At 42.2% G+C, this 19,123-nt stretch overlaps 1 protein-coding gene across 3 annotated transcripts in view; it reads left to right on the top strand.

Moving 5' to 3' along the window:
• Nucleotides 1-19,123, top strand: part of PLXDC2 (plexin domain containing 2) — a 968,372-nt gene that overhangs the window by 690,492 nt on the left and 258,757 nt on the right. For all 3 annotated transcript variants that reach the window (XM_029588733.1, XM_029588732.1, XM_029588734.1), the window contains 3 exons: nt 1,144-1,243; nt 16,027-16,122; nt 18,695-18,776. In XM_029588733.1, coding sequence (XP_029444593.1) covers nt 1,144-1,243; nt 16,027-16,122; nt 18,695-18,776 — 278 coding nt within the window. The remainder of the gene's footprint in view (nt 1-1,143; nt 1,244-16,026; nt 16,123-18,694; nt 18,777-19,123) is intronic.

Raw genomic sequence — 19,123 nt, 5'->3', positions numbered from 1 at the left:
AATGGCTCCCCTATGAGGAAAGGCTAAAGAGGTTAGGGCTGTTTAGCTTAGAGAAGAGATGACTGCGGGGGAATATGATAGAGGTCTATAAAATCATGAGAGTACTATAACTGGTAAATGTGAATCAGTTATTTCCTATTTCAGATAATAGGAGAACTAGAGGGGCACTCCATGAAATTAGCAAGTAGCACATTCAAAACAAATCTGAGAAAATTCTTTTTCACTCAACATACAGTTAGCTCTGGAATTCATTGCCAGAGGATGTGGTTAGGTCAGTTAGTGTAGCTCAATTTAAAAAAGGTTTGGATATGTTCCTGGAGAAGTCCATAAACTATTAATCAATGCTATATTGGCATTAGTATCATGGGATGTATTTAATGTTTGGGTACTTACCAGGTTTTTGTAACCTTGATTGGCCACTGTTGGAAACAGGATGCTGGGCTTGATGGACCCTCGGTCTGACCCAGTATGGCAAATTCTTTTGTTCTTATGAGGCAGCTCCTTAAAGCACCAATTTTCAAATAGCCCTCATAGTTGCAATCAATGCAGGTGCTTTTAACATTTGTACTTGATGCATATTTTTTAAGAGAAACCACCCACAGTGCGGATCTTTGAAAAGAGGCATGTGCAAAGTCTAAGCATTAAATGTGCCTTTATACTTTGCACCTGTGCTTTTATGTTCTTATGTCATTTAAAAAGGCTTTTGCTTGGGTAAAGCAGTGCTCTACCCATAGAAATGTCCTTTTGATAAACTGCTCACCCGATATTTGGGCAAAAGTGAGACCTCTGTGTGTGTTCTTTTATCCACATTTGGAAGAAGTGTTCTGTGGGCGGGATCTGAGCAGAGTTTTTATTTATACACATACTTTGTTAATTTCATAAATTTTCATGGCAAAACTATCTGCAGTACATAGGTGATTTCTTGTCTGGGTAGTTTTGCTGGGTCGTCTCTTACGCAAACTTACCTACATAAGCTCGCTTTGAAAATTGGTGTAATTTATGAATGTAACAGTCTGCAAAGTTATGCAGCTGTTACAAAATTACCCCCATAATGCTCTTTGAATACTGTAACGTTGTCTGTTGGTTTTTGTTTGTTTTGGCTGAATATAGTGTCTTATTCCCATGAATTTGTTTATCTTGCAGATTCCTGCCTCAGTGTCACAGATAAGCTCAACCAATCATCCGGTGAAAGTAGGACTGTCTGATGCATTTGTGGTGGTCCACAGGATTCAGCAGATTCCCAGTATGTAAATATAGATAATGGATGGAGTAATAGTGCTCATGCCGGACCTCAGGCTCATCACCACCACCAGCCAGTTGGGTTTCAACATTATCCCCTATGAATATGCCTGAGATATATTTACATGCACCATCCCAATGTATGCAAATATATCTCAGGCATATTCATTATGGATTCCTTGAAAACCAGACTAGATGGGAATGGGAGGCAATAACCAACTTGAGCCTGACTGGTACAGAACTTTGAAGAGAGGGAGAAAGTCTGAGGAGAATCATTGTAACAGCTGGCATGATTGTGGTCTGTGCCAATAATCATGCCTGTTTTGTTAATTATCCCAGAATTTAACGTGTCTGGTTTATAGTGGCAGGTGGTGTTTGAACTGATGGAATGACAAATTCACACCAACCATTGCACTGTACATTTAGGTCATTTCATCCTTATTATAGTACAGATCATAATATAGGCAACCTTAAACCTTCCTCTTTCATTAAGCCCCTGTACCAGAACCTTCCTCCCTCCCAGTTTCCTCCTACCCCAATCAGCTGCTCCACAACATTTAAATTGTGCAGGACTAAAAATGTTTGTGAAACAATGGCACAGCTTTGTTTACATGAAACTATTCTTCCAGTGCTTAACACATTACATAATTACAGGATAAGATATCAAAGCATGCAGATTTCTTTGAAACCTGAGTTCAGCCATTACTTTACTGTGCTTCCAATGTGTAGGTGATTTGTTGAGGTCTTGATACTTTTCATTGCAGCAGAAGGTCTAATCACACTTAAATGTGTACTGTAAAAGGCCCAGTCACTTTTTTGACCTTCTGCGCAGGCCCATGTCAATGTCAGCTTACCACACGGAGCCCAGCTGAGAATTTTAGAGACTGTGTGTTAGCCTCTGCTACTTGGAATCCAAAGTGGCCTTGAATAGTAGAATTTGACTGCTGCTGACTAAGGTCTCAGAATTATCCACAGTATGAAAAATGTATGTAAAATAAAAGAAAACAGAAAAGAGGAAGAAAATCTGAAATAAAGGGAAATCAAAAAGAAAGTACTCTTTTGTCAGCTATGAGCCTGATTTACCAAGCTTTCTTCTCACAGACACAGAGTAGGAGAAAAGCCATAGTAAATCAGGATAAATAAACTTTGGAAAATTATTTTTTTATTTATTTTAAAGAGGAGTATTTAAAACTTGAATCAATTTCAATACATTTGGCTCAACTTTAGGTTAAAAAAAAAAGACTTTTCAAGCAACTGGCTTTAAACCCAAGTGAAAAAAGAATAGAAAACAACTTTGCTCCTCCCTGGAGATTTGCATCTACATCTGTTACTAATTCAAGAATGGCATTCTTTTTGCATAGAGTAAACCCAGCCTTTAAGCACCTTTAATGTGCTTATTAACTTAATTGGTTTTACTCTAGCTAGAATATCAAATAAAACTCCATATACTCTTCATTCCACAAGACAAGACAAGGTATTTTCTTGTTTGTTTGTTTTGTTTGTGATACCATAATGCTGTAAGGCTGCAAGGTCAGCATGGTAGCAGCCTGTATGACGGCATTCAGTCTAGAATCATCTATTCGATATAACATTGACTTTAGCTTTTCCCCAAGATCTCTCCCTTGTTAAAGGTCAGAGCTGTCTACACCATTATTGTATGCAGGATTGAAATCCATTGGGGAGGTACTTTTCATTCAGGGGAATAACCAAATCCAAGCAAATTTTCTTGAAACAAAATTGTGCTTTCAACACAACAAGAATATATTGGTATAAACTGGCAATATAATAATATCCTGACAGAACTGTTAAATAATGTGAGCCCACAGAGATCCAATGTCAGCTGAGTATGTAAGTTCTTGCTTTCCTATCTTTCAAAGGTGCTAAATCAACCATGGCGCCAGTCAATTACTGTAAAAGTGAAATGAAAGACTAGTTGTTTTAGTTTATTTGTTGGTTCTTTGGCACACAGAAAGAATTTCAATTGCTTCTTGCTTTGTCTTCAGAAAAGTCACCTTAGAGATCATGGAGCCCTGTTGTTTCTATTTTCCGAGTAAAACTTTAACGGAGAGTCTGAAGAAGACTGGCTTAACTTTGAGGCTAAAAGAAACTTACAAATTACTCTTACTTTTATTGAGATGCTTGCTCTACTACTTACAGAAGCTATGTTGCTAAGGAGTTTCGGAGCCATTCATAGTTTGCTAGGTTTCTTAACACTTAAAACTAAAAAAGTTAGCAATGCTGACAGAAAAGATTTTTTTTTTTTTGTACAGAGAAAATCACTTTTTGCTGATTTAACATACACTTGATACATTTTTTAATGTACTCATTAAAAAGAAAGAGGCCAATATTCAGAAATAATTGAAGAGATAACGTATTCAGCTAAATTTAGCCCGATATGTTATCCTGGATATTCAGCAGGATAAATGTCCTGCTGATATCCCCAATTAAAGTTATCTGGCTACCTTTAGCCGGATAACTTTAAACCTCACCGGCTATATTTTGAATATTGCCAGATAGGTTTAAAGTTATCCAGCCTCGTGTGGCTAGGTAAAAGTATTCAGAAGAATAGAGGCAGTTAAGTGGTGAAATAAAAGTTAAGGCACTGGCCTAGCAGCCTGAATCCATGCCCCTCAATAAATGTTCCAAACAAGTTGCCCGCTAGTCTAAGCCCCTGGCCCTCAAACCCCCCCCCCCCCCCCCCCCCCCCCAAGATATTATCAAAAGAATGAAAGTGTTAGGTGTTGTGTCAGCTTCCCCCCTGCCTCCCACCACGGTGCTGAATTTTCTTCAAAGAAGGCCTCATCTTCTCCCTTCCTCCCTCCCTCCTTCCTTCTTTGGATGACCTTCTCTTTCACCAGTTTAGGTGACTGCTCTTTTCCTCCTTATTCTATTTCCTCTGCTCCTCTGTGGGCTGAACTTTCAAATGCATTTAAGAACATAAGACTTGCCAGACTGGGTCAGAACAAAGGTCCATCAAGCCCAGTATCCCGTTTCCAACAATGGCCACGACAGGTCACAAGTATCTGGCAGGATCCCAAAAGGTCGATAGATTCCATGCTGCCTACTTATCCCAGGGATAAGCAGTGGATTTCCCCAAGTCTACCTTATGGACTTTTCTTTCAGAAACTTGTCTAAACATTTTTTAAACCCCCAGATACACTACAGCTTTCACCTCTGGCAATGAATTCCAGAGTTTAATTATGCATTGAGTAAAAAATAATATTTTCTCCACTTTGTCTTAAGTATATCACCTAGTAACTTTATTGAACATCCCCTAGTCTTTGTACTTGTTGAAAGAGTAAACAACCAATTTCTCCGTTCCACTCCACTTATTATTTTACAGACCACTATCATATCTCTCCCATGTTGAGCACAGACAAATGGCTGTTACAGAATAGCCCTGGGCTCAGTGCATGTAAAAGTACACATAACTCACTTTTACATGACTTTGCAAGAAGCATTGCTGGGGGGGAGTGCAGAGTTGGGCTGAGTTCAAATTATGCATGTGTTTTAGGGATGTGAATCGTTTTAGGACGATTAAAATTATCATCCGATAATTTTAATATCGTCTTAAACCGTTATGGAACACAATACAATACAGATTCTAACGATTTATCGTTATAAATCGTTAGAATCGTGAGCCGGCACACTAAAACCCCCTAAAACCCACCCCCGACCCTTTAAATTAAATCCCCCCCCTCCCGAACCCCCCCCCCCCCCAATAACTTAAATAACCTGCGGGTCCAGCGGCGGTCCGGAACGGCAGTGGTCCGGAACGGGCTCCTGCTCCTCAATCTTGTCGTCTTCAGCCGGTGCCATTTTCCAAAATGGCGCCGAAAAATGGCGGTGGCCATAGACGAAAAAGATTGGACGGCAGGAGGTCCTTCCGGACCCCCGCTGGACTTTTGGCAAGTCTCGTGGGGGTCAGGAGGCCCCCCACAAGCTGGCCAAAAGTTCCTGGAGGTCCAGCGGGGGTCAGGGAGCGATTTCCCGCCGCGAATCGTTTTCGTACGGAAAATGGCGCCGGCAGGAGATCGACTGCAGGAGGTCGTTCAGCGAGGGTTCCGGCGCCTCGCTGAACGACCTCCTGCAGTCGATCTCCTGCCGGCGCCATTTTCCGTACGAAAACGATTCGCGGCGGGAAATCGCTCCCTGACCCCCGCTGGACCTCCAGGAACTTTTGGCCAGCTTGTGGGGGGCCTCCTGACCCCCACGAGACTTGCCAAAAGTCCAGCGGGGGTCCGGAAGGACCTCCTGCCGTCCAATCTTTTTCGTCTATGGCCGCCGCCATTTTTCGGCGCCATTTTGGAAAATGGCGCCGGCTGAAGACGACAAGATTCAGGAGCAGGAGCCCGTTCCGGACCGCTGCCGTTCCGGACCGCTGCCGTTCCGGACCGCCGCTGGACCCGCAGGTTATTTAAGTTATTTGGGGGGGGGGGTTCGGGAGGGTGGGGGATTTAATTTAAAGGGTCGGGGGTGGGTTTTAGGGGGTTTTAATGTGCCGGTTTTTCGATTTTTCGATTTTTAACGATTTTTAACGATTTTTCACGATATTTTACCCCCCCAAACGGCAACAATACGATTCCCTCCCCCTCCCAGCCGAAATCGATCGTTAAGACGATCGAGGACACGATTCACATCCCTAATGTGTTTTGTGATTTTAGAAAGCTTGCACATGTTAACTCATACAAGCTATGCCCTCCAAAAGGGAGGTGCAACTTTCTGCAAGTTAACCTGTGCACAAAGGAAACCAATTACCTGAGCATTTTCAAAGTGAGTTTCTTTGCATATATTCATGCAGATTTTAGCCCTGTGGATAATTTTATAATTATGCATGGTGGTGGTCTGTAAATACCTTTTACACGTAGACTTGACCCCATATTTTTTTAAGTGAACTTATGTGTATAAGTTTGCGTTGAAAATTTACACACAAGTGCCTGCGATCACGCACAAATTCCATCTGCACAAAATTATAACTGCCCTATCAAGGATATAAGTTGTAGGGATGGGAATCGTTTTTTGATGATTTAAAACAATCGTCAGATATATTTTAAATCGTCAAAAATCGTTAAGAGTCTCGATACAATAGAAATTCCCCCGATTTATCGTGAAAAATCGTAAATCGGGGGATTTATCGTGAAAAATCGTAAATCAGGGGAGGGGGGAGGGCGGGGAAAACCGGCACACCAAAAAAACCCCTAAACCCACCCCGACCCTATAAAAGAATCCCTAGTTCAAACAGTTTCCTCGAATGGTTCATATAGAGTTCTAGCTATTTGGAGATGTAGACCTTTTAACCTGGTGAATGGTTGCTCTATATTTCTTCACATGCTCTTTGCAGATTTGGAAGTTCATATCTGTTTTATGTTTCCACCAGGCTCGTTCAAATTGGTGGGATTTCTAATTTATGAGCAGAAGACCCTCACGGAACCATGGAGAGTTCCTAGGGTGTTTCACTGGCCTGGATTTTAGCAGAGCTGGGGTGTTCATTACTGCAGTAAATTTGTTGTTCCATTGATGGACTACAATTTCTGATGGGTTTGAAGGTGTTAGAGTTTAAGGTATATTGAAAAGCTGTTTAATACTTTAATTTGTGGAAAAGTTCCTGCATGGAGATTAGAGTGTGGGAGGGAAGGGGGGTACGGCAAGATGGGTTTGCATTGGGATAAGAATGGTGGTTCAGACCAGGTAATGGCCTGACCAAGAGATGGGGGTCCACTGTTATTGTATTGGTGTCAAGATTGAGCTTAGCTGAATGAAAGATTAGGTCAAGGGAATGACCATGTTTGTGAGTCAAAAATTCTCCATATTGCTTCAGAAGGTAGCAGCGATGTTACTAGTGATATTCTTTGAGTGATAGTTGAAGTCTCAAAGAATGAAGAGTTTGTGAGGCAAAGTGGCCATATCACAGAGGAATTCTGAGGGCTTGAGAAAGGACTGAGGATGAGTTTCTGGAGGGCAGTCTATCAAGACAAGTCTTAGTCCTTCATTGCCTTGAAATCTTATAACTAGGCAGTCAGATTTACCTATTTGTTGGAAGAGATCAGATCAAGAGCAGGAGAATGACTGTAGATAGCAACACCTCCTCCACGGCCCATGGGAAGAGGTGTGTGGTATGTAAGATAGCCAGACAGAATTGAGCTAGTGTGACATTATCACCCTCTCCAGTCTAGGTCTCCATCAGACAAAGAATATGGAGATTGTGTTCTTCCATGAGGTTGAGGATATGTTGAGATTTACTGTTGGCTAAGTGGGCATTAAGGAGCCCAAATTCAGATAATTTTTATTTATTTATTTATTTATTTTTATATACCGGTGTTCACCAAATAAGTTCAAATGAATGATAATTATACCTATGTCCTAGGAAGAATATGTAAGAAAGGTAGACCCTGAGGTGGGAGGAATTAAGGTCAGACAGCAGGAACAAGAGAAAAACAAGGCCTGGATTAGCAGCTCATGGGGACTGAATGGGGGATGCATTAGAGAGTGTTGAGTCTTATCTGCATTTAGTGGGTTTGGAAGTTGAGTGGGGTATACATTAGTGGATGGAAGTTTGAAGTAGATGTGTTGGGAGCTCAGTGGGGTGCATTAGTGGGTTGGACTCTGAGAAGTGTGAGTGGGCTCAATGGGGGTGTTAATGGCTGCAGGGCTTAATAGGTGAAAGGTAGAGTAGTGGCAATTAAGTAAGTGGGTGGACTGAGTTAGGAAACTCTTAGTGAGTAGAAGGCTGAATGGAAAGTTGATTTAGTGAGTAGAGGGCTAAAGTAGGGGTTGGGTTAGATGTTTCTCTCACTCAGGGGTCCTGGAATAGAAGTCTTTCTCGTCCAAGGGTCCCAGGTCATAATCTCCTTCACCCAAGGGTTCTGGGTCAGAATCTCTAGGGTCTAGGAGGTCCTAGCTTGGAATCCCATACCAGAGAGCTTCTGAATATTATACATTGTAGTTAGTGGTGTAAATTAAACTAACTTCCACCTCTAACTACTGAACTTTAAAATAGTATTAACATTAACTATCATTTTAACTCACTTATTTTACTACCATTTCTAGCATATTTTAAAAAATTAGCACAAATTTTTTACTGCTGTGCTATGCACATCATTGGCTTACTAAATCAGTAGTAAAGCTAATGTTTAGCTGAGTAGTTCTTAGCACATGTTTTTTTTTTAACACTGATTTTATTATATCAGCCCCTAATTGGGATATTTGGCTACCACTTGGTATATTTAGAACATTTAGAAAGTTATTCAGAAAGATTCAAAAATAGATATTCAGAGCCCATAGGAGTTGGAAGTACCCTATGCTCTCCGGTATCAGGCTCTATTTTGCCTCTTGCCCATCTTCAAAGGATTATTTTTCTCCCGAGATACTTGACTTTTCTATGTCTCCCCAAAGCGATTAACCTGCTTAGAGCAAGATTGTCCAGGTGGCCTTTCCTTTGCCTGCAGAGCTTGCATTCTTTCCCTCAAGAAGAAAAATGGCATTTTTAATTTTCTTTAATGGAAATCACAAGGGCTGGCCTGTGTCACTTGTTTTTATTCTGTCGACTTCCAGTGCAGTGGAATCAGGAAAGCATTCTAGGAAAGATGTGGGAAAAAGTTCCACTTCTGAACTATGTCTTACAGATCGACAGTGCCACAATCACTTTAACATGTCACAGTACTTGTCTTTTAAAAAGCAGCTTTGCCAGACCCCTCCTGTGAGACATACATGCCAAAACATTCAGGATCCACACATGCCATTTTCTGTCACAACACTCATATCTCATGCTCACAATCATTCTCATTGATATATTTTATTTTTAATTTAACAGCTTTTTAACTATTTAACTTTTAACTTTTTAACTATTTGTTCTTACAGAAGACAATTTTCAAAGCTAATGAGTTTGATAAATAGGTTATCTGAAAATTACCCATCCTCTAAGCAGCTAAATTACATGCATGTACTTTTAACTACATTTAGGGGAAATGTTCCCCAGTGTGTGTGTTGGGCAGAATTAAGATTGAAACCTAATGCACATAAATTTTATTTTGAAATCTATTAATGTTATTTGCCATTGAAATTGTATCCAGGCAGGCCTGGTGGCTCAGTTGCAGTGCTGTGCACTTCCATTTGAAGACTCCCAGTTCAATTCCCAGATTAGGCCTGAGGGGTAGATTTTCAAACAAGGCGCGTTGGCGTACTTTTGTTGGCGCTCCAGGCGCAAACAAAAGTACGCGGGATTTTAGTAGATACGCGCGGAGCCGCGCGTATCCGCTAAAATCCTGGATCGGCGCGCGCAAGGCTATCAATTACGTATAGCTGGCGCGCGCCAAGCCGCGCAGCCTACCCCCGTTCCCTCCAAGGCCGCTCCGAAATCGGAGCGGCCTTGGAGGGAATCCTCTAACGCCCTCCCCTCACCTTCCCCTCCCTTCCCCTACCTAACCCACCCACCCGGCCCTGTCTAAACCCCCCCCCTTACCTTTGTCGGGGGATTTACGCCTCCCAGAGGGAGACGTAAATCCCCGCGCGCCAGCGGGCCGGTTGCGCGCCGGGACGCGACCTGGGGGCGGGTACGGAGGGCGCAGCCACGCCCCCGGATCCGCCCCCAAAACGCTGCCGACATGCCCCCTAAACGCCGTGACGACCGGGCCCGCCCCCGACACGCCCCCCTCGGAGAACCCCGGGACTTACGCGAGTCCTGGGGTCTGCGCGCGCCGGTGAGCCTATGTAAAATAGGCTCACCGGCGCGCAGGGCCCTGCTCGCCTAAATCCGCCCGGATTTGGGCGGATTTAGGTGAGCAGGGCTCTTAAAATCCGCCCCTTAGTATGCTATGAAAGCATTGTTAACACTCCCTGGAGGGGAGTCCTTAAAACATGGTTCCAGAAAGTGCCATCATTCATGGCTTCTAGCCTCAGGCCCATTGCTGCAATGACAGGACTAAGAACTATGAAGTGGTGAGTCTGATAAAATAGCGTGTGTGGATGTTCTTTGGAAGAACATTCTTGCAAGTTGCTTCACTTAAATTCCCTGTCTCTGTCTCTCTCTGCCTGTATTGCTTTGTGGCAAAGTGTTGGTAGGGTGAAGGTAGGAGTCATTTGGAATGGAACAGTGGTCAGCATTCTAACAATTTCTATAGAAAGCAATGGGGATTTTATTTTTGGAGGCTCATTTGTCTAAATATACTAATCCAATGTTTCTGCTCTTCAAAATCATCAGAAATATTCACATTTTCTTCCTGCATGACAAATTGTGGAATTTCCATCCTATGTTTTGGAGAGTTATTGTGCCTGCTGGATGGATAGATGGACATTGATACCTTTTTATGTAATTATATATGTTGGAAGACATAAAAAAGGAAAGATTGGAACACATTGATGAAAGTAAGAGGCTCATGGCTGAAAATGTCAATCTTTCTAAGAATAATACTTTAAAGCATGTTTAAATAATTTTACGTGAACAGTTTGAGGGAAGGTTTACATAACCATGATTAGTGGTGATGTTTTGCCAGATCCTTTTATGAATTTGCTTCAATTTCTTCATTGGGAAAAAATGGAAAGTGGAAGCTGACACTGGTCCCAGTCTGTAGAAAATTACCACTGACCAAGTATTACGTTTTCTTTGGATTAAATAACTAAGATAAAACATGATAAAGACTAAATCTGAAACCATTTCTGAGGTTTTATGAGGGTAGAAAAATAGATATGACAAGATCAGTCCTTGTTTTACTTATGCAGCTGTTAAATGACATATCTGGTCACATTACCAACATTTCTCTGTATACTTCAGCTCTCAGATTCCCTGTAGTTATTCCTCAATATTATCCCTCCCCATCTTGAAGTCGGCCCTCCTGAAGTGAATGACCCTAATTTCAGCCTGGTTAAACTTCAGCTGGAGTTTAATATTGAACCACACCTTATAGTGATCACTTGACCCTAAATTTTCTCTTACCATAAGGTCAGTGACAAGGTCTCCGTTTTCAATTGTATGCTTAGATAGTGCAATATCATGCTTTCCGTATTAATAGCTTGTACCGTATTTTTCGGACTATAAGGCGCACCTAAAAACCTACGATTTTCTCAGAAATCGGAAGTGCGCCTTATAATCCGGTGCGCCTTATATATGAATTCTACTGCCACTCACCTCTAGGCCTCCTCTTTGCGGGTCGCCGCAGGATGGGCTCTGCAGTGGCCCTGCTACCGGGCCTCTTCTTCTTCTTCTCAGTCCGTAAACGCAAGTGCTGCTCCACTTCTGCATGCGCTGATGCTTCCCCTCCTTCCTGCCCACGCGGCTCCGGTAAAGTTTACTTCCGGTGACGCACGGGCAGGAAGGAGGAGGAGCATCAGCACGTGCAGAAGTGGAGCATTTAAACACGATCTTTTTCTTGCTACTGCCGACCGCGTATGCTCTCTTTACTCTTTTAAAGGGTTTACCCGGATTCCTCCTGACCCGAGTGCAACCGATAACGGTAAAAAAAAAGGTTCTGAGCCGTGCAGGCAGAGACTTAGACCCGGCTCTTTTTTAAAGGTTTACCCGGATTCCTTCTGACCCGAGCGCAACCGATTAAAAAAAAAGGCTCTGAGCTGTGCAGGCAGAGACTTAGACCCGGCTCTTTTTTAAAGGGTTTACCCGGATTCCTCCTGACCCGAGCGCAACCGATTAAAAAAAAAAGGCTCTGAGCCGTGCAGTATCTGTTCTCCAGCATTAATGTGCGTGCATTCAATAAATGTTTATACCCACTACTCCAAAATGCCTCCTGTTAAGAGACATGCTTATGATGCAGATTTTAAGCTTAAAGCTATAAGTCATGCAGTAGAGCATGGAAATAGAGCAGCTGCGAGAGAATTCAACATTAATGAATCTATGGTGCGTAAGTGGAGGAAACAAGAAGATGCCCTATGCCAAGTAAAGAAGACCAAACTGAGTTTCCGAGGAAACAAAGCAAGATGGCCACATTTGGAGGACAAAATAGATCAGTGGGTTATCGAACAGAGAACCGCAGGTAGAAGCGTCTCCACTGTCTCTATTCGACTCAAAGCCACAGCGTTAGCACGCGACATGGAGATCAAGGACTTTCGAGGAGGTCCTTCATGGTGCTTTCGTTTTATGCAAAGGTGTAATCTCTCCATCCGCACCAGAACTACTGTCTGCCAGCAACTGCCAAAGGATTATGAAGAGAAGCTGGCCATTTTCCGCACCTACTGCATAACCAAGATAAAAGAAAAGAATATCCAGCCAGAACACATCACTAACATGGATGAGGTCCCCCTCACTTTCGATATCCCCGTACAACGTACTGTTGAGAAAACAGGGACCAGTACGGTATCTATACGTACCACAGGAAACGAGAAGTCATCTTTCACTGTAGTTCTTGCCTGTCAGGCTAATGGCCAGAAACTACCACCCATGGTCATTTTCAAGAGGAAGACTTTGCCAAAGGAAAAGTTTCCTGCTGGTGTCACCATCAAGGCTAACCCAAAGGGCTGGATGGACGAGGAGAAGATGATTGAGTGGCTGAGGGAGGTCTACGTCAAGAGACCGGATGGCTTTTTTCACAAATCCCCATCCCTATTGGTCTGTGACTCCATGCGCGCCCATGTGACCGATACTGTCAAAGCCCAAGTGAAGAAAACTAATTCAGAGCTTGCCGTAATTCCGGGTGGATTAACCAAAGAGCTCCAGCCGCTAGATATCGGCATCAACAGGTCATTTAAAATTAAATTGAGAGCAGCGTGGGAGCGTTGGATGACAGAAAGTGACCACACATTCACCAACACAGGGAGGCAACGCCGGGCGAGTTATGCCACTATGTGCCAGTGGATCGTGGATGCCTGGAAGAAGGTATCAGTCTCCAGTGTCATCCGAGCTTTCATGAAGGCTGGAATCATCACTGAAGAGCTAAGCAGCAGCAACGAGACCGACTCGGATAATGATGAGGGGGACCCGAGCATGCTTGATATAGAAATCGCCCAGCTGTTTAACTCAGACACTGAAGATGAAGGATTTGATGGATTTGTGGTGGAGGAATGAACAGTTGTGTTTTTTGTTTTGTTTTTTTTAACTGAAAGAAACTAGAGGAGGAGGCTGCTGCAGCTATCATGTGTGCTGGAGGGGGGGGGGGGGCAGGAAATGAGAGAACCAGCCAGCCTGAAGAGAATGTATGTGTGATTGAGAGTTTTCATGTGTAACTGTGAGTGAGAACCTGTGTGTAAGTGAGAGCATTTGATTGAGATCATCTATGTAAAGTGTGTGAGAGAGAGAAACTGGTCAGAGAGGTGATGTGTGTATATAAAGAGAGACAATGGAACTGACTGGTCAGGGAGATGACTGGAGTGTGTGTGTGTGTGTGTGTGTGAGAGAGAGAAAGTGATTATGGGAATGAGAAGCCTGTGCATGTGGAGACAGCTAGCATAGGAGTGAGAAACATGGGTGTGTATGAGATACAGCATGGGAGTGAGAATCCTGTGTGTGTGTGCATGCATGAGAGAGAGACTGATTGGAAAGGAAAGATGTGATGTAATGCCTGTGTGTGTGTGTGTGCATGTATGAGAGAGAGACTGATCGGAAAGGAAAGATGTGATGTAATGCCTGAGGGATGAGTTATGCCACTATGTGCCAGTGGATCGTGGATGCCTGGAAGAAGGTATCAGTCTCCAGTGTCATCCGAGCTTTCATGAAGGCTGGAATCATCACTGAAGAGCTAAGACCGACTCGTTACAACTGAACAAGTTGAGAGTTATTGTGAAAGAGTTGAATAAAATTGACTAAAGTCTGCCCTATGGTCTGAGCTTTGTTTCATTTAATGTGCTGTGCCTTATAATCCAGTGCGCCTTATATATGAACCTGGACGCCTTAGCAGGCGCTCATTGATAATGCGCCTTATAATCCGGTGCACCTTATAGTCCGAAAAATACGGTAGTTTGCTTAAGTAAGGTCTTTGTATGTATGTACAGTAACTACCTTGGGGGTAATATTCAATCACTGACTGGATTGCAAAGTTAGCCGGATAAACTTATCCGGCTAACTTTGGAAGGATATTCTGTAGCGCAGCTGCACTATTGAATATAGCCGGCTATGTTAAAAATAGCCAGATAACTTTATCTAGATAACTTTAGGACAGCTCTTTGGCATGACCGGAATTTGCTGGATAAGTTATCTGGCTAACTCTGAATGTTGAAGTTAGCAGGATATCTAAGCTAATTTAGGCCTAGATTTTCCTCTTTGAATTGCGTGGTGTCGGGGGTGAAGCAGGGAGCGGGCCTGTGAAAGCCGACAGCGATCGCACCACTGCAGTGTTATTGCTGCCAGCTTTCGCACCCAATAGCGCCATCGTAAAAGGTGGTGCTATTGGGCACGCTACTGGCAGCGATAAGAGTTCTTACCTTTTCGCCGCCAGTGATGTTTCCACCACATCTACCCCGGTGCCACCCCGATTCCTCCTCTTCCGGTGCTGACGCCGCTCCGATTTAGCTATCGCACGCAAAAAGTCCCTTTTCGCGTGCGATAGAGTTAGAAAATAACCCCCTTAACTTCTCCCAGAAATACCCTCAGAATGCCCCTAGGTTATCCAGCTAAATTTTAGCCAGATCATGAGATATTCAGCTAAAGTTTAACCAGATAAGTTCCCAAAATATTCAAAAATTGGCATTTAGCCAGATAACTTGTGTGTTATCTTGCTAAATGCCTCTGAATATAGACCCCCTTAGAATTAAAAGAAACCTACATGCAGAAATTAAGTTGTGGTTCACAAAGTAGCCACTAACAACCAGGGAGAACCAGATTAAATTGTGTTGCCTTCTTTACTAATCACTTCTTTTATAATCTCTAGGAAACATAGAAAACAACTGTCTGAACTTAAAGTATTTGAAAAAACAAATATTGAATATTTACTTGGATGAGGGATTAGAGCATTCTGGGGAATTTAGGGGGAAAAAAAAAACCTCTATTCATGGCAAAGCATATTTCAGATGCATCCCCTGGTTGCTCTGAGTTTGGCAGGTATGTCTGTCAGATGTAACCAGACTGAGTGCACTGAGAATATAAATCTTCCGCTCTTGGCAACCGTTCAACTCCATTGTAGTCCAGATTAGCTCAGTTTTGGCATTTTTTCCTCTCAGATGTTGCCAAGCAGTTTTGCAAAAATTGACCACAAGCAGGTGTAGGAGCTTCCTGTGAGGAAGTTATGCCTGGATACGGCGTGTTTGTTCCTTGATCATAATGTATTTAACATTTTTTCAGAAAAATGGACATTTGGAAAGCATTAATTTCTAAGGAAAAAAAAAAGCCTTTGCATGTTTAATTTTGTGATGCTGAAGGCATACAGTTTAAAAATAAAGGATACATTGAAAACAATGTTGAAATAATTGCATAATAAATACCACCACACAATAGCAATTGCTTGAAACTGACTTAATCTGCTTGTCTGTCCTGTAGCATCGGATTTAATATTGGAGGACAAAACAAAGGATGATATATTAGAAAACAAACTTCTCTGTGATTTTCTCATTTCCCGTTTCTTCAGGATTTATTATCCACTAAGCCCGGAGCCCATCAAGATGTTAGGTGTGGGGCTTTGAAGAAGATATAATACTTCTAATTTGCCTCTGAACGGTTATAGCAGAAGCTGATTGCACCACTTTTTCATAGTCTTTTTAAGATGACATTTACTAGTTTCTTTAAGCTCTATTAACTTTTCTATATCTTGTGAAAATAACTTTCAGTGTGGGTCTTTTGAGCAAGTGCAGGAGCAAGGTTTATTGTGTGAGAGGATTACCCATGGTTGTTTTTTTTTTTTCCTTGTTTCTATGTAGATGTTCGTAGAAGAACAATTTACGAGTACCACCGGGTGGAGCTTCAGATGTCAAAGATTACCAACCACTCAGCTGTTGAAATGATGCCTCTACCCAGTAAGTAAAGTTAACCTCTAGGTCAGGGGTCCCCAAACCTGTCCTGGAGGGCCACCAGCCAGTCGGGTTTTTGGGATATCCTCAATGAATATGCATGAGAGAAAATGAGCATGCACTGCCTCCATAACATGTAAATTTTCTCTCATGCATATTCATTGAGGATATCCCAAAAACCCGACTGGCTGGTGGCCCTCCAGGACAGGTTTGGGGACCACTGCTCTAGGTGTAGGAAGCAATTTATAATTATGAGTTCTAAAATACCGCCTATGGTTTAAGGGTTTGAAAACTTAGCACATGATCTTCTGTGCCTCAAATGAGGCTGAAGGTCCAGGAGCTTTATTAATAACTCACAATTAGACATGAATTGTGCATACAGCTCATGATTTTCTAATAAAAGTGCCCATAAGTTTTTAATTTTTTTTAAAGAGAGTGAATATCTTTTATTCTCCTCCACCTAAAAAACCCCTTTTATTGTTCAGTACCTGCATACCGCATAGTACTCTGCATGCAAACAGATTTTACAGTGAATTCATTTTCCCTGTTTAATGTTAGTGTATCTTATTTAGAGATCATCATATTTTACTGCAGTGGAATTATGCAAGACCTGACAAAATGTCTCCATCTGAATTACCTATTTAACTTGAGGCCACTAGTGTTATTTGTATAGTAGTAGAATGCTAATTACTAACTAAATGCAAAACTGTGTCATGTACTGAAGATGTCTTCCACTCCTGGTGCATTTCTGTCTCATGCTGTATAGTTTAGTTTTTCCATTCTCTTATTTTTTACTTGTTTTCTGTCTCTTATTTGTCCCTTTCTCATTCTAAAATCTGCTCAGCCTCATTCAAATTGCCTCATATTTTATTTCCATTTCTCTCTTCTTCTCTGTGTGCCTGTTTTTTTCCATCCCTTTCATTCATTCACTTTTTCATCTTCTCCTCATGCACTGCCTTCTGCCCCTTCACATCCTTACAGTATATCCTTTCTCACCCTTCCTATTCCCTCTCACTCTCCCCAACTGTCCTCTCTCGCTTCTCCCACTCATCCCAGCCCATTGACCTGCCTTGTGTTTTCTTTCATCTCTCACCTCTGCTGCCCACAGTGATTCTCCCAATAGTCCTTACTTAGACTTCAATTAAAATAATTGGAGAAAAAATATAGAAAGGTATAAGTGCAAATATTGGATATAAGGTAATGTGCTAATTCACCTCTTTTTCTGTGTATGTTGCATGTGTCCAATATGAGGACAGTTTACAAAAGAATTTGCCTAGGTAATTAAGCAGTTAACCAGGTAAGCCCTCAGGCTGAAAATTATTCTCCCCACAGTGATCAAAGTATGCACGCTGTTACACAGCCTGTGCACTTTTGGCTGTGGGAATACGGGCAGAGATGTGGGTAGAGTTAGAATGGAAGAGGTAAAATATGCGCTTACTTTACCACACAAACTTTGCCAGTACTTTTTGTACCCATGGTCCCGGCTGGCCCTGACTTTTCAAAGGGAAATGCCCTTTGAAACTTGGTTTGGAAATGCTTGGGTAGAAAGTACTTTTAGACCTGTAAGCTTCCTGTGGGGGTTTGAAAGTGGACCCCCTTATGTGCACCAGTACATTACTATACCTTTTCTTTAATTATTTGAATAGAAATCTAACGGGTTAATTTCCAAAACCCCGCACGCAGGAAATCCTGGGAGATACGCACAAGGCCGGGCCGAGTGCACGCCGAGCACATTTTCAAAACAACCCAACCACATGCGTATCTCCTGGTATGCGCGGAAGAGTCAGGGTTTTGAAAAGGGGCAGGCTGGGGTCAGGGTTTGGGTGGGGCAGTGGGTGGGGGCTGGCCGGGGCAGCGCCATTAAGTGCTGTCCTGTTGAAGCGCGCACCAGCAGCCGGGTGGCATGCAGAACTTACTCCTGCTCGGGGAAGTGGATAAGTTCTAAAACAAAAAAATGTCAATAGTTGGGGCAGATTTAGGGGTCAGGGAGGAGAGGGGAAAAGGTAGGAAGGATAGGTAAGAGGATAGGGATGTTCCCTCCCAGTCCACTCCTTAATTGGTGTGGACTGAAAGGGAACTGGGGTAGGCCCGATCGCGTCATCACGTGGTTTTTACTAAAATCCCCACCCCCTTGCACACGCGAGTTGCGACCTGCCCACACATGCATGTGTCAATATAAAATTGGGCGCACATGTGTGCACGGGTATCCTATTTCATAACATACGCTCGGTGATGTGCGTATGTTATAAAATCGACATGTCTTTTAAAATCTACCCTTAAGTTTGGCCCATTGGGAGGATTATTGCGAGAGATGTAAGAGATAAATAGGAAGTCAATTGTACAGTTCATGTAAATATTCAGAGACACTTAACTAATCCATTTAGTGGCCAGTTATTTGGAAGTTCAACAGGGAACTAACCACACAACAGATGTGTAGAGTGATGAAACGAACCCATGAAAAACATCTCTGTGTTAAACAAATTTTTGCATTTATTTTTGGAATGCTTTATACACTTTTTTTAAAACGCATAAACATTGTTTATAAGATTAATGCATTTATTATTTCTTGTTTGAACAGCCTGTGTACAATTTAACAGCTGTGGTCCTTGTGTCAATGCCCAAATTGGCTTCAACTGCAGCTGGTGTAATAAACTCGAAAGGTACGGTGTCTAATAATCTTCAAATTTTCATTTGAAAGCTGAAAATAACTCAAAATGTTTAATCTTGTATTATATTAATCTTGTTAGAGTCTTAGATTATTTTTTTTTTTGACTGTGTATGCAAGGTATGCAAAAGAATAGATTTACCAAGTATTTTCCCATTAGGATTGTCACTGAAACTATTTTTTTGGAAGAGATGACTTTGGTCATTTTTAATAAAATGAGTTTTAAACGCCCTATGTTTTTTTTTTTAGCTGTTGTGACTATCTATTTTCTATAAAATTATCATTCAGTTTATTCAATTAGGAACACTTAGATTTATTCAGTCATTGACAAAGTGGTGTGAA

This window comes from Rhinatrema bivittatum, chromosome 2 (assembly GCF_901001135.1).
Source record: "Rhinatrema bivittatum chromosome 2, aRhiBiv1.1, whole genome shotgun sequence".
Taxonomy (NCBI): Eukaryota; Metazoa; Chordata; class Amphibia; order Gymnophiona; family Rhinatrematidae; genus Rhinatrema; species Rhinatrema bivittatum.
Note: the sequence above shows the minus strand (reverse complement) of the source record. Positions and strands in the feature narration are given on the sequence as shown.